Source organism: Physella acuta, unplaced genomic scaffold, assembly GCF_028476545.2.
Source record: "Physella acuta isolate Inbredline_101_S28 unplaced genomic scaffold, ASM2847654v3 ptg000214l, whole genome shotgun sequence".
NCBI lineage: Eukaryota > Metazoa > Mollusca > Gastropoda > Physidae > Physella > Physella acuta.
This window is the reverse complement of record NW_026731733.1, coordinates 35,242-50,621: the sequence shown is the minus strand read 5'-3', so window position 1 is coordinate 50,621 and position 15,380 is coordinate 35,242. Positions and strand designations below refer to the sequence as shown.

The 15,380-nt window shown below is 36.4% G+C and overlaps 1 protein-coding gene and 2 long non-coding RNA genes across 3 annotated transcripts; 2 read left to right on the top strand and 1 right to left on the bottom strand.

The window, feature by feature from the left end:
• Positions 1 to 46: 46 nt before the first annotated feature.
• LOC131937608 (temptin-like) lies at positions 47 to 14,815 on the bottom strand. Its single transcript, XM_059295162.1, has 4 exons — positions 14,701 to 14,815; positions 1,621 to 1,810; positions 1,016 to 1,148; positions 47 to 366 (listed from the first exon to the last, which is right to left on the bottom strand). The coding sequence occupies exons 1-4, from the start codon at positions 14,706 to 14,708 to the stop codon at positions 248 to 250; spliced, it is 450 nt and encodes a 149-aa protein (XP_059151145.1). The 5' UTR covers positions 14,709 to 14,815; the 3' UTR covers positions 47 to 247.
• On the top strand, positions 2,225 to 8,065 carry LOC131937610 (uncharacterized). Its single transcript, XR_009386241.1, has 3 exons — positions 2,225 to 2,510; positions 7,416 to 7,559; positions 7,978 to 8,065. It is a non-coding gene; the product is annotated as an uncharacterized LOC131937610 (long non-coding RNA).
• On the top strand, positions 8,055 to 9,159 carry LOC131937609 (uncharacterized). Its single transcript, XR_009386240.1, has 3 exons — positions 8,055 to 8,078; positions 8,366 to 8,423; positions 8,661 to 9,159. It is a non-coding gene; the product is annotated as an uncharacterized LOC131937609 (long non-coding RNA).
• Positions 14,816 to 15,380: the final 565 nt, after the last annotated feature.

Here is a 15,380-nt window from a genome sequence, read left to right as displayed (position 1 = left end):
AAATATATACTTATTTTTAAATTTAGAAAAAAAAATAAGACCATGATTTGAACATTACGACATGTATTCAACATGTAAAAAAAGCAACAAGAAATTGTTAGGAAAAGTATTTTTTTACTATCGTTAATAAGAGAAAATGCGTGGACCCCTCAACGCCAGAGGTCTTAGCGCCCAGCCACCTCTTACTAGACTACTGGGGTCAGTTGCCACTGGGGTCAGTCGCCACTGGGGTCAGCCGCCTTGGAGGTCAGGCGATTCTCGGGTCACCTATGCAGACGACCCTCATCCAATCCTCCTGGGTCTTGTAGAGCTGGCTAGGTAGCACCGTGCTGAAACATGTGGGCGAGTACCAGGGGTCACAGATACCTGGAGGTGAGGGGAGGGGCAACAGTAGTAGAACACAGTAGCCATTGTTTGATGGAAATCCGAATTTATCTACATAAATAGATCTACATATCTATTTTTGAATATATATATATATATATATATATATATATATATATATATATATATATATATATATATATATATATATATATATATATATATATACACACCTACTGCTGCAATCAAGAATTTAGATTAATTTAATAAGGAAAGACAATTTTAAAACTTTAAATATAAAACATTAATGTTATTCTTATCAAATGTAATATACTCGTCCACCTGCAGCCTCTTAAAAAATGTAAGCTGATTTTTTTTTTATTTACTCAGTATAACGAGTATATTTGTTTTAGAGACGTGTACTTAGCAGATTGGGAAGTGCTTGTCAAGTGTTTTTACTTTAGGTACTAATAACACATACCCAGTGTTTCTTTCAGACTTTTGTATGCAGGAGGAGACTCAATTTTCTAAAATGGGAGGGGGGGGGGGGGTAACATTGATAAAAGTATATATTTTCTTTATAAATTATATTTCGTTCCGGGGGGGGGGGGGGAAGAGGCATTAGATGTATTTCGAGGGGTAGGCAGAAGTGTTTCCCCCAATATTTGCCTCAAAGAAACTCTGCACGTACCCGGATGTGTGATTTGGTCACGTCGAGTGGGTTCCTTTCCTGGCGTCCAGATACAATCGGGGTCACCCAGTTCGTTTCCGTTGGTCACCCCGTCGTTGTCGGAATCTTTTTGACAGAGCTCTTTGGTCCATTTCTGAAATGTGCACACTAGAGTTACTCAATGTACTGTAGCCGATAGTGAATGGCGTGTGTATGGAAACATGAGTATGTTAAGTGTGTGTTGCTCAGCTCTTAAAACAAGACGTACATTCGCTCTATTACACATATTGCAGTGAAGTGTAAATTTAATGTCTTGATTAAACGGAGCTCAACGTCAGACATTACCTTTTTTTATGCCGAGATCTCAGAAACCGAAAAACTCTGCTTCTCATACCTTATGGACCGTCAAGTTCGAAAGTGTAACTCTTTTTTTTTTTAAACTTTTTAATATATATTTCAATGACTATAAACATGTCTGATCCATATAGTCAAAGATTTATTTTTTGTACCTGTGTGCACAAATTTTTTTTACCATTCCAGCTTAAAATCGCCTTATCGGTAGAAAAATTCTAGCTAATGGTTAGCCCCAACAGATTCACACATGCAACACTTCCTGGAAAACTTACATTTCCTGCCGCCTTGAAGTCCAGTCCAAACTGGTTTTGTGCCCTGGTGCCGTAGAAGTTGAAGTGACCAACCCCCGGCCACTTCTCAGTTGGCTTGCAGGGTATGGGGACGTTGTGTCCATTAGGGATCTCGTCCCTGAAGTTTGGGAACGCCGTCACACACCCCAGAAGGGCTACAGCAAGGGTCAATCTTTAACGTGGAGCACAACACAATGTTAATGTCCTGTTATATATATATATATATATATATATATATATATATATATATATATATATATATATATATATATATATATATATATATATATATATATATATATATATATATATATATATATGTGTGTGTATTATAGGCATATATATATATATATATATATATATATATATATATATATATATATATATATATATATATATATATATATATAGAGAGAGAGAGAGAGAGAGAGAGAGAGAGAGAGAGAGAGAGAGAGCACCCCATGCGAATGGCTATCTCTGTATCTGTCAATGATCAGATCACTGAGTAACTAATAGATATACGGGCACTTCCTGTGTGGATCGCCCGACTAATTCAATGATAATTTAATAAGCCTATCTTTTCTTTGCTCCGACTCTATAAATAGAATCTATAAATAGAATGACAAAGCGAAGGAAACGAAATTTTAAACTGATTTCCGCCATTAAAAAATAACATGAAACCTACAGTTCACGACACATCGCATAGGAATTTAAAATAAATATTAGGCCTATAGGTTTAATACATACTGCATAGAATCTAGAAATTTAGATCTAGTGTTCTGGTTAGTTTAGAATATAGTCTAGAATCTAATCATACGGCTGCATAAAAAGAAAGTTTGAAGGAAATAGAATAGGAATCTGCAGAAGCGGAGGTAAGAAGGTTAGATTAGTAATTTACATGATTTTTATTGTAGTTTCACTGTTTGCCAGGCCCAATTATTAAATCTTTAGATCAGAGGTCAAGCTTGATCATGTGTGGTATCTATTGTGGTGCATTGGAATGAAAAGCCCACATACTTAAATATAGAATCGACTATGCCTATACTAGGGTGTGGGGAAATTGCGAGACGCGAAAAGCGAAATGGCGAGGCGGGAAAATGCGAGAAGGGCGCGAAAACGGTCTGTCACGTGACTTTTTTTGTCTCGCATTTTCCCACAACCCGATACTTACGCTGGGTGGTGAAGAAATGCGAAGATTTCTGCGAAAAATTTACCGCACCCGATTTTTAGTGGTATTTGGTCCAGACTTCAAAGACGTTTCGTTTACATTGTTAAAACTTCCGATTTTTCCGTCGCTAGACATACTGATGATTTGTCAACTCCCCCATCTTTTGTGTCGACTTAGATTATCACCTTGTTCGAAACCGACGGAAATACCGCCGACGATAGATCAACTTCTGTCTTTTGTGTAGAACGCCGAGGCCGCCTGATTCACCGTCTTTGAAGATCGCCGTGCCCTGATCCGCTGCCGCCGCAAACATATTTTCTATTGTTGCATAGAAATTTTGTATTATAGCCGCCGCGCCGCCTACGATTTTTTCTAGCTTTTTTTTACCATATAAATCTAAGCTCAAGGGAATGCCTACATCATTTGGATTCAACTATTCTGGAGGTAAGAACTACTTACTGTGTGTTTTCTCTTCCAATGTTCCTTTACACTAATTTATATTAGATTTTATATCACGGTTGTGACTTTTCCGAATTTTCCCATAAATGTTATATTATTATTTATTAATTAATTGTATATATATATATATAAATATATATATAAATATATATATATATATATATATATATATATATATATATATATATATATATATATATATATATATATATATATATATATAAAATTTATTATTTATTATTTCCATAATATAATCTCAAATTAAGTATGCGATTACTGCCCTATGTGAAGGTGAGGACTAGATTAACCCTCCCTTATGTGTTGCTTATTCCTAAGCTTTTATGAACTCTCAATGTCCCAGTTTTTTTTTCTCTTACTTACTGTTTGGGGGAAAAAGTGACGTCACCGATATTATCAGTTGCTCGTGCTATATCTTAAGCTATGGGCCTACTTCAAATATTTTTTAAAACCAAGTTGAACTTATCTGAATTTTTTGGTTTTGGTGGTGGTGGTGTTTGGGGGTCTTCCAGAAATGACGTCACACTCGTAAGGGGGGGGGGGTGAGGGGGGTCTGTAATTTTATGACGATGTGTGATGAGGGGGAGGAGGGGGGTTAGATTTTTTGAAGTCACACTATAAAAAAGCGTTTTATAAAACTGTTTTAATACATTGTAATAGGAATTGAGTAAAATACTCTATTTTGACCGAAATTAGACAAGATTGTGGGAAAATATCGATGTTTTAAAAAACTCAACTGCAATTTTGAGAGGGGTTGTCGGCTGAGGTGTCATTTTAGTGGGGGGGGGGGGGGGAGGGGGTCTGGTTTTTTGTGATGATGTGTGACGGAGGTGGGGGGGGGGGGGGTAAAAATCGTCAAAAAAGCGTGACATCATTTATAGATGACCCCTTTTAGCTATTAAATGGTATTTTTGCTATAAATTAACATCAGTAACTTAGTTTATCTTTTTCCTCAGAAAAATGGAAGAGTTATTTAACTCATTACCTGTTGAATTTTTGGTAAGACATAGACCCCCAAGTGGAACCACCTATATTTATACGTGGACAGAAGATAAAAACAAAGGTGAGTAATCTATGTATTCAATTCCAGACAACATTCATTCATGACGTCCAGAATAGAACCCTCACTATCCCATTTCACACACCCGTGTATCAAATTAACTTACCTATTTGTCGTATCTAACTTATAAATTTCTTGTAATTGTCAGATGACTGGAGAGCCGATGGTTACAGATGGAGACAAGGTGGCTCGTGTACTCGAAGCACAATAACCAAAAAGTATTTCAAGATATACACCGGTCCAGGTCAATGGAGCAAAGGCTTCACTAGAATAGCCCATTTTCACCCTGACCATCCAAAAGCTGTTCTGATACAGTACTTGGGCGACGAAACAGTGGCTAGGGACTTTGCACATGGCAATGCCAGCAAATCGACCAAAAATTATGTTAGAACACAACCTGCCGTTCTGAACAAAATCAAAGAAAGCTGGGGTAGTGGAACAGCTCGTGAGGTCTATCAAACGCTGGTAGAGGAAGGAAACCCGTCAAGCTCTACATCAGTCCCTCGTGATCAAGAGCAAGTCCGTTGTGCATGGAAGGCAAGTAGCAGAAAATTTAGACTATCAAGGGATGCCTTGTATAATTTGCATGAAATTGCCTTGGATACCAATTTTGTACGCCACATCACGTCCCACCCAGACCTAACTCTTGTAATGTGGATGGATGAGACCATTCAAGTATTTCGGGACACTTTAAAGAAAACAAATTGCGTCCAACAGTTGTCATATGACACGACATTCTGCCTAGGGGACTTTTACGTCTCCGTGCTTTTGTTTCGTGAAACGGAATTCACGAGTGAACCAGTTATACCACTTGCCTTCATGATTCATGAAAGGAAAACAACAAATACCTCTAAGCAAGTCATTATAGTCACAGACCAGGAAAAGTCTATAATTGATGCAATCCAGGGCAGTTTTCCAAATCTGCAGCGTTTTATGTGTTGGAACCATGTACTGCAGGACTGCAAGCGATGGCTTAGGTCCCATGGGGTACAGTCATCTGATGAAATGGCATATTATATTGACACTGTAAAATCCCTTCTGCAGGCAACAAGTGAAGAAGAATACAAGGATAACTTCATATCTCTTATTTCCAGATGGAGCTTACCTTTTACAGAGTATTTCAGCAAAAATGTTCACCCATCAATGAACAAACTGGGTTCTTGGGTCTTAGCAGATTACGGCCTTTCCGAAATATCAGCGAACCAAAGTGAATCGTTCAATGCAGTTCTTAAAAGAATGAATAACTGGAAGGAAGCGCCCGTTGACGCAATGGTCCTGAGCCTCTTCAGGCTTGGACAGTTCTACGTCACAGAAACGTATAGAGGAAATTGGGTGCTTAAGGATGATCTTGTTCACCTGTATAGGGAGGAGCATACAGTCATTCCACCTGCAGTTAACCCCGAAGAGATAGTGGAAAGAATTCGAGAGAATTTACAAGAAGCAGTTTTAGTTACTGCACCCTTAGGGAAGGACTGTTTGCCTGTTTGTTCAACTGTTGCCGAAAGGGCACAATTCGTGATTGACAATGAAACTGATAAGTTTAAATAATAAACTTGGTACATTCACTATTAAAGGGTCAACAGACCCCAGGGTGGTCACCCTGTTTCCAAGGGAAACATGCTCCTGTCCGGCCGTTGGTAATTGCTATCACATCGTGGCGGCCAGACAGGCAGTTGGATTATCAACAGTCAGCAACAAGAAATCAATAAATCTAACACAACTAAGAAAAGCTGCAAAGAAGCGCCAGGATAAAACTTCAGGGCGTAAACGTCCACGCCCCGCTGACGTTGATCCGGCTGGTGACCACAATGATCAAGAAATTGCAAAAATTACCGAAATGATAAAAAATACAAATTATAAAAAACGGAAAACAGATGTTGAGCGTGCGGATGATGATGATGAGAACATGGGTGCCAGTGTTGTTTGTGGGATGAACGAGGAGAATGTGAAATGTTGTGAATGTGGATTGGAAGAAGTAGCAAAAGATAAATGTATAAATGGGAGTCTAATGAACTGGGTTGGGTGTACTATGTGTGAAAGATGGTGTCACGAGGTGTGTTTGAGGACTGTTTCAGAAGATTTTGTATGTAAATTTTGTTTGTAATTAAAATTACATAATAAAAAAATAAATTGCACTTTTTAGAATTGATTATATTTTTACACAAAAATCCATAAATACATGTTGCAGAATATCTCTCCTGCTGACAAGATTATACCAATTCACAATGACACAGCTCACGTTTGTATAAACATGAGCGGACTAGATTTTTAAAATTAATGCCGACTGAGACGGGATTTTCCTCTCGCTAACGAGAGCGGGCGATGACAGTAGCACAGCAACGATGTTAGGAATTTTAAATAGATAGATCTAGATATAGATCTATCTATCTTCTTAGTATCTATCTATAATAATAAACATAATTTAAATAAATAACGATAATAATAAAATCTAGATAAAAAATAACAACATACAACACTCGTGTTAAAGGGTATGGCTAAATGCTTGTTTATTTTAAAACAAAACAAAAAATAATTTAAATAAATAAAGATGAAAAAAGCATGAAATTTTTTTTTTCGCAAATAGTGTCTCGCTATTTCCCCTTAATTCCGCAGGTATGTCTCGCATTACGTTCTCGCATTTTCCCGCCTCGCCATTTCGCTTTTCGCGTCTCGCAATTTCCCCACACCCCCTATACTACAACTATACTGCCCTATACTTTAAATTTGTTACCACAAGAAAAAGGCCTATTTACTATTTACTATTATAAGTTAGAATTAAATTGAATTGAAATATTTGTTTATCTTTATAGTTTATAGTGAATGCATGCTAATGAGCATTATTCAAGCTGCTGTTATATTTAGGCTTATAGGCCTATATATACTCTATAGTTTAGGCTATATACTATATATTATATACCAATATTGTGCATAAAACTTAAAGCATGTAAGCATACGCAATAATAATATTCATTAGACCCATAGTTACAGTAACTAAGACTCGTACTATTTAGTACTACTTTAATACTACCTTTAAACTATTAGGCATAATGAAATAATGATTAATGATTTCAGTGTTTTCCGCACTCGAGAGGAAAGAGGTTGCAGGGAACTTAGAGACTAAACCTTGCCAGCATACTGGATTTCTGGTGATGACAATAGCAGCAGATAGTATGCGGCTCAGTTAATACTAAAAACAATTGATTTTAGTAATTAGTGGTAAGCTCTTTTTAAAATAATATATTATAACATGGTATCGCAAAGATTCAGGTTGTCCGATAAATAGTAATTAGAGTCAAGGTTATTTAGGACTATAGTTTAGTGCTTGGTTAGTAATATGCATCAAGTTGGGAAAGACATAGAAATTGAAATACATAGAATTTAATGTGTTCATTCGCAAACGTTACTATTTAAAAAATTTTAGGCCTGCTTTTTATTGCTGAATAATAAAATCACTATACTTATCCTCTATATTATGTTTAAATAAAGTGAGTTTAGATCAGTCGAGTAAATAAATTTAATAACAACAAGACATAACTAAATTTTACAAATTTACACTGAATATATATATATATATAGCTTTAATTTAATAATTAGTGAGATATTCTTGCTAATCTATGTGTAAATTGCTTTTCAGGACTATGAGTGTGTGTTTGGCCATCCAGATTTCATAACTACAACTGATGTTCAATTACAATGGATATTAATCAGTCTCACTGTGCCTAGTTTCATCCTCAGGTAACTGTACTATAGGCATAACCCATTTTTTAAAGTAATTATTATAGCAAGAGATAGCATTATATGTTATAATAAATATAATGGATTTTAATCCAAAATATTGTATTAATTATTGTCTTTTCTTAAATTCTAATAAATCAGTGAGTTGTATAACATAGAGGGTATTATATTTGAATGATAATTGAAACACATATTGTTACAGAGCTCAAAACTATGTACTTATCTAATGTAATTAATATACTGAAACAGTTTTATTGAAGCATATTATTTCATATTTTACCACACAGAGACTGATGTGTAAGCTTAAAGTAAAGACATCAAATCAAAGTATCAGCCATCAAGAGGGTAAATATTGATAGTCTACTTCATTAATCTTCAATATGAATGAACACAATTTTAAATCTATAATCTTTTCTGATAATGATTGTTTCTTGTTATTCATCATGTTCAGTGCTTTAATTTTCAAAGTAATTAGTCATAGTAAAGAAATATTAGAGATAGTAATATAAATTTGAAATTTATTTCTCTTGCAAGTTCCACAAAAGAAAGTATCAAAATATTTTGCCTTTATTTCATTTACAGAAAAACATTCAAAATCATATTGTGATACACAAGTCAAGCAAGTCTATGACCAGCATTTTGATACAGGCCAAGAAAAAGCTGGATACTTGATTGGAAGGGTGGCACAAAAAACATGGATTATCACTAGGGAAACAAGCTCGGAATACAGTTCACTTTTAGGACAGCAAGCCAAATACTTCTAAACTTATTTGAATCATTTTTGCTGTTTATTATAATTCATCCAATTGTCTTATTAAATATATAAATTTATATATATACACAATTCCTTATATAGAATTTCTAAAAATGTTTTATTATAATATTTAAAAATGAAACAAACATGTTCCCAGAACACAGCCACATAATGTCAACATGTTCCCAGAACACAGCCACATAATGTCAACATGTTCCCAGAACACAGCCACATAATGTCAACATGTTCCCAGAACACAGCCACATAATGTCAACATGTTCCCAGAACACAGCCACATAATGTCAACATGTTCCCAGAACACACAAAATGGCAACATGTTCCCAGAACACAGCCAGATAATGTTAACATGTTTCATGAACTCACAAAATGGCAACATGTTCCCAGAGCTCACAAAATGGCATTATGTGCCCAGAACATACAAAATGGCATTATGTGCCCAGAACACACAAAATGACAACATGTTCCCAGAACACACATAATGTCAACATGTTCCCAGAACACACAAAATGGCAACATGTTCCCAGAACACAGCCAGATAATGTTAACATGTTTCATGAACTCACAAAATGGCATTATGTGCCCAGAACATACAAAATGGCATTATGTGCCCAGAACACACAAAATGACAACATGTTCCCAGAACACACAAAATGTCATTATGTGCCCAGAACACACAAAATGGCAACATGTGCCGAGAACACAAAAAATGAAAACATGTGCCGAAAACAATGCCCCTTACAGATGACATGTTCCCAGAACACAGCCGTAGTTGGTCTGCCATAAAAAGTTAACAATACTTTACTTTTTCCTTAACAATTTTACAAGCAGGTAATAAAGCCATAAATCTTTACTGTGGATATAGCCAATAAATAGGGTAACCTTCACTATATGCAATTTGTAGAATTCAATGCCTGTCCCATGCATATTATTTAGCCTATTGTTTTGGGCCTTGCTTCATTTACTCAATAAATTATATAGGCATGAGAATTTTCATTTTAATTTGCAAAAGCTACATTCTGTACATTATTATTTTCAAACTACATCATATATTTTTCTCTTCTCTGATAAAAAATATTCCTCATATTGTTTGTGTCAAGTATTTTATTTTTATCTATGCAATGCTATATTCTTATTTTATAATAATTACTTTTATACAAATTCTTTTGAAAACTGTTCTTTATTGATTTGTATCATTTTCTTTATTTCTGAAAAATAAAACTTTGTTTGGGAATCCTTTTTTTGTTTCTGTACAAATTAATAAACATAAATACCTACCAGGCTTAATATCCAGCAACATTAAACAATTAAGTAGGGCCTATTGTTAGTAATGGTAAATTTTATACTAATTAATGTGATTTCTCCTGGCCACCTTGTTCTGAATACCTTCAACTGTGTCAATGTTGCTACCAACTCCAATAATTAAAACTGAAGCCATTTACTATGAAGTAAAACTTGGGTGTAATCCAAATCCACCCAGTTGCCGGGGGCAAGGTACCAAACATGATGTCCAGTAGAGGGTTAAGAAAGTATCATTATTAAATCACTATTAAACCCCTCCTCGCCTACGCCATTGCTTGTATGCATATGGACGTTATCGGAATTTACTGTATTGCTTATAAGTCGAAAATGCGAAAAAGACACGTTTAACATTACTAGTTTGAAGAATAACATTCATGTTAGCCGAAACAGGTGTATTCTAAAGTTGTTTAAATTCATTTTATTGTTCATTACGATTATAATGTCGTAAAATATAGGCCTATTTAAAAAAAGCATAACTAAAAAGTGTTTAAACGCATTTTCTTCTTAGAAAAGCCGCACATACATGATATCATTAACATTACGGCAAATCAAACCCTTGAAGAAGCCCCATCAACCATTCAATTATTACGACGGGCAACAAATAAAACGCCCGCATCAAGGTACAGTCCTTATGCTATCGACATTAGCTCAACCCCGGCAACTAACGTGTCCCAAAACCAAGAATTGAAATCTTGACCCATTATTCTGATTAATTAGTGGTTAAACATCTTTAGGCATCTGAAAACGTTAGTTTTTAATCTAGTGTACTCAAAAAGGAACAACATAAAGCTTTATGCCGCCTTAAAAACCCAATCCCATGTTACGCAAGGCGTCGATAGAGAAAGAATAAGGCTTTGAGTCAGAACAGGCAAGGGCTTAGATAACTGCCAAAATACCTAATCTGTAGACCTCACAAGTCTAGACGATATATTTGTGCCTCTGTTTTTAGACTTTCAGAACAAATGCATGTGATGTGGTCAGTAGGCACATAAAAGAGAAAAGTAGTTTTAATCTAGAGACTTCAAACATTTCTGAAGGACCGAATTTGAACTTGTAGGCCGTGGTGTCGATGCCAAAGTTTAGCGTCGTCCGCAAAGATAAGCTATCGTTATATCATCTCTATTCCCATATTGTGACAGATATTTACAAATGTGTCTAATATAGGACAGAATACATAGCTACTCAACAGAGATAAGCGCAATCACTTGTCCACGACTTAAGAAACCACTGTACTGCAAAACCCACCTAAATGGAAAATGTCTTAGATGTGTGTTTTAATACAAATGTGTACCTCGTCGCGAGTTAGGACCTGTAGGTAGTCTGTTACTACTCTATATCTAAAAACAATAAAAAAGATAACGTGAATTTTATTTTTTCAATTTCTTGGTTAACTGTATTTGTTGCATCTTGTTCAATTTTGTTAATATTGATTAACCTAAAGGGTTCAAATGTAACAAAGAAAATTGTGACTAAGTTTCCGGGTGCGGGTATGCGGACACTAGTTAAAGTAGGCCCTATATATCTATTTATTTTTATAGAAATGAAAGTATGTAGTTATCTGTTTGTCCTATATGAATTACTACATCTTTTTCATCGGATCGCCATAAAACTATGTGAACAGAGGTTTTTCCAGGAATCTATTCGGAGGGGGGGGGGGGGAAAGCAGAGCCCCCCCCCCACCCCCCGAAGAAAGTCTACCGACCCCCCCCCCACCCCCGAACGAAACGGAATTTATATAGAAAAAAAAAATTTTAACAGTGTCCGCACGCCCCCCCCCCCGAAAGATTTCGCCAGGACGGCACCCTAGCAGGAAGCAGAAGCGTAGCAACCTATTCCGGCGCCCGTGGCGAACTATCAATTATGTGCCAACCCTATTCAAACGCTGGCAAAAAGGCGCCCATCCCTACATACACTCCCCTATATAAAATAATTGAGGATATCAGCCATGTATAATTCTGTTTTCTTAAATTTTACTGAAGAATGAGGATTTTTTAAAAAATTGTCTACCCCTTTTGGCGCCCCATTCGATCTGGGGTCTCTGACAGGAAGCAATGCAATTTTTCTCCATAAAAATAAAAGCCAGATGCAATTTGACACTGTTCGTACGAGAGTCATAAAATTTTGGGTAGTTGGTGAAAAGGGTTTCGAGAAAGAAAAAAATTCTTAAGTGTGGCACCCTGGGAGGGTTCGATTTTTCTAATTATACGATTATGAGCTCAGAATCCAGAGGGGAATCCAGAGGGGCTATCTCATCAATTGCGGTCATAGGTAATACTAGATTCAGCAGAGGCGCAGCGAGGGGGGCGGGGGGTACATATGTCCCCGGGAGCCAACCCTAGGGGCGCCAAAATGGTTGGAAAAATTTAAAAGCTCATTTTAGCTATAGTTTTGCATTATAAATATTTAAAAAATACGGGGGGGGGGGGGGCGCCAAATTGAAAGTTTGTCTCCGGCGGGAGGGGGGGGGGGCGCCAAATTGAAAATTTGTCCCCAGGCGCCAGGAATGGTGCTACGCCTCTGAGATTCAGTGATAAAACTACACCAGGTTCATCCGCCAGCTCCCCGGCGGTTGAGTGGCCCAGAGCGGCCACGACCCATCTCGGGCGACCCTACGGTTTAGATGGGCTACTATAAATGTTCACTAAGTAGAATAATGAGCGCCCGCCGGCGCCCTGGCAGTTGGCGACAGCGAGCGCCCCGGCAGTTGGCGACAGCGAGCGCCCCTGGCTCTACAGAGAGTGCCTCCTTAAAGAGCACCCTACAATAGGGACACGGTGGCACACGACATTTTATAATTAAACCGAATTAGGGGCGCCCCTGCGGAAATATAACCAGTGGCTCCCTGGAGCGCCAAGGGACGCGTCTCTAACACATGGGCGGTCGCCAATGTGTGTTCTACCTCACTATTACAGAGGTTGATTAACGTACACTCAAGGCTTTCATACAGTGAGCCTTGGTGCGTCTAGGCGGCAGTGTGGACAAACCCGCGCCCCAAAAACGAATATGTGGGTTTGTTTGTTTAAGCATTATCAAAGATTTCATTCGTTTGTCATTCAAATTTGAGAAGTTAATGCTAATACCCCTGTGGTGGTTTCTACGAAAAAAATTCGATTTGGTGGCGCCCTGGCAGGGTTCCATTTAGCTCCCCGGGTTTTCCCGTGAGTACTATGGTACCTTTGTTCGTTTTAATAATTGCGAAACGCTATGAATATGATGAGCTACTATAATCGCTCACTATACCGAGTGAGGCGCCTTCCTACCTACGCCCACCTACCTACATACCTAACTCCCTGCCTACGTACCTACCTATCTACTAACCTGCCTGCGCTGCTGTCTGCCTACCTACTTTCCTACCTACCGTTATTCCTGCCAAACTGCTTTCCTTCCACCCCGCCTGTCTACACACCTCACATCCTACTTACACACACACACACACATATCTTCGTATGTATATATGTATGTGTTAGTGTGCTCTAGGACTATGTATTTTTACATTTTTGTTGTTACGTAGAACTATTCAGTATAAAGGAGTTTCCTTTTTTTTTTTTGACGTTGTAACTGCCGCTAAAATATTCTTTTTTGTATGTGTGCATAAAATAGTGTAGGTTTATTAACAAAAGTAAATTTTAGTATGTATTTAAGTGTATATAATCATTTTCGTCAAGCCAATGTGTTCATAATCTTAAATTTAAAAACCCATGAAACTCGATAGCCAAAGATTTAGAATGAGAATAATTGCTATTTAACCAGTAACACCTATTCTAATTATTGTAATAAATTTTTTTAAAAATAAATATACACAGAGATAGATTGTTTTCTTATATAATTTATTTAAAAAGTCAACTGTATTTCATAACGAAAATTAACACAAAATACATTCGAATAGAAACTGTCAAGGGAGACTACTCTAATATTTGTAGGAATTATAGTTTTTATTTAGAGTTTTTTTTATTATTAGAAGAAAAGTTAAACATGTAGGTTCTATAAAAGATTACCTTGCATTTAAAAAAAAAAAGATATTCGATAGGTTTAGAATGAGAAATAGTCAAAATTATTTATTATATTCATTAGTTTTTTTTTTAATAATATAGTACAAAGACCTGTTTTAATTATTTTTAAAAATCTTATTTTAATTAATAAATTATAAATGAAGATCGAGGATCTATATTTTAAAAAAATAGTTTAACTGTCCCTAAACAATTGTATCAATCGCTGAGAAATTAAGAATTAATAATTACGTTTAACGCTTTATTAATTAAACGAGTTGAATTATTTCCGTTTTGATAAACTCTCTCTCTCTTTATAACTACTAACGCTTTATCATTGAGTTTCTTAAGAGAAAAATACAGGAGAGCGGTAGTTATCATTGACTCTGTCATTGAAAATTTCATTGAGTCTTTCATAGAAAATAGTGTTTGATCGGCTGGAGAGAGAGAGATAGAGAGAGAGAGAGAGAGAGACATATATATTATGTATATATAGGCCTATATATATATATATAACATATGTAGGCTATATTACATATATATATAGTATATAATTACTTACCGTAACATACTGGTAGCTGACTGGACACCTTGTGCGTGCTGCAGTGACCGTTCTGTAATGAAGATTAATTAATTAACTCACAGAAAACGCTAACCTATATTCTATGCTGATGGTTCGATTTTTGTGAACTTTTTTTCTCTATGTTTAGCTAACAGTAAGTAGTTTAAAGGACATACGATAATTAACTATAATCGATTGTAGCGAGGCAGGTGTGAGCTATTTTGTAAGAAACCGCTTGGCAAAAATTTAATATCATTGTGTAATGCTAATGTTCTAAAAATCTTAGAATCATCTATAGAAATATTTTGATCATTATAATATAGTAGCCCGATTTTTCCCACAATCATTTATTTATGCCTCAGTTGAGTATATTATTGAACTGTGGCGTAGCGAGGCTTTTGCTGTAGGAACGGTATGTTTACATTCCGATCTCATTTGTTTTTTAACATAAATGTACCACCACCTGTGTTCTTACTAACGAAATACAGCTGTTATAAAAGTACATGATGGGAAATGGGGTGGCGAGTAGAGGGGGTCACTAACTCCCCCTCCTCGTCCTTATGCAACTGATGTAAAGAAATGAGAGACGGGTTGAGATCTAAGCAGTGGCGTAGCGAGGTCGGGTGCAGCACTTAATGGTGTCACCCCCCAGAGGCGTATCGACCCTTCCCGGGGACAAA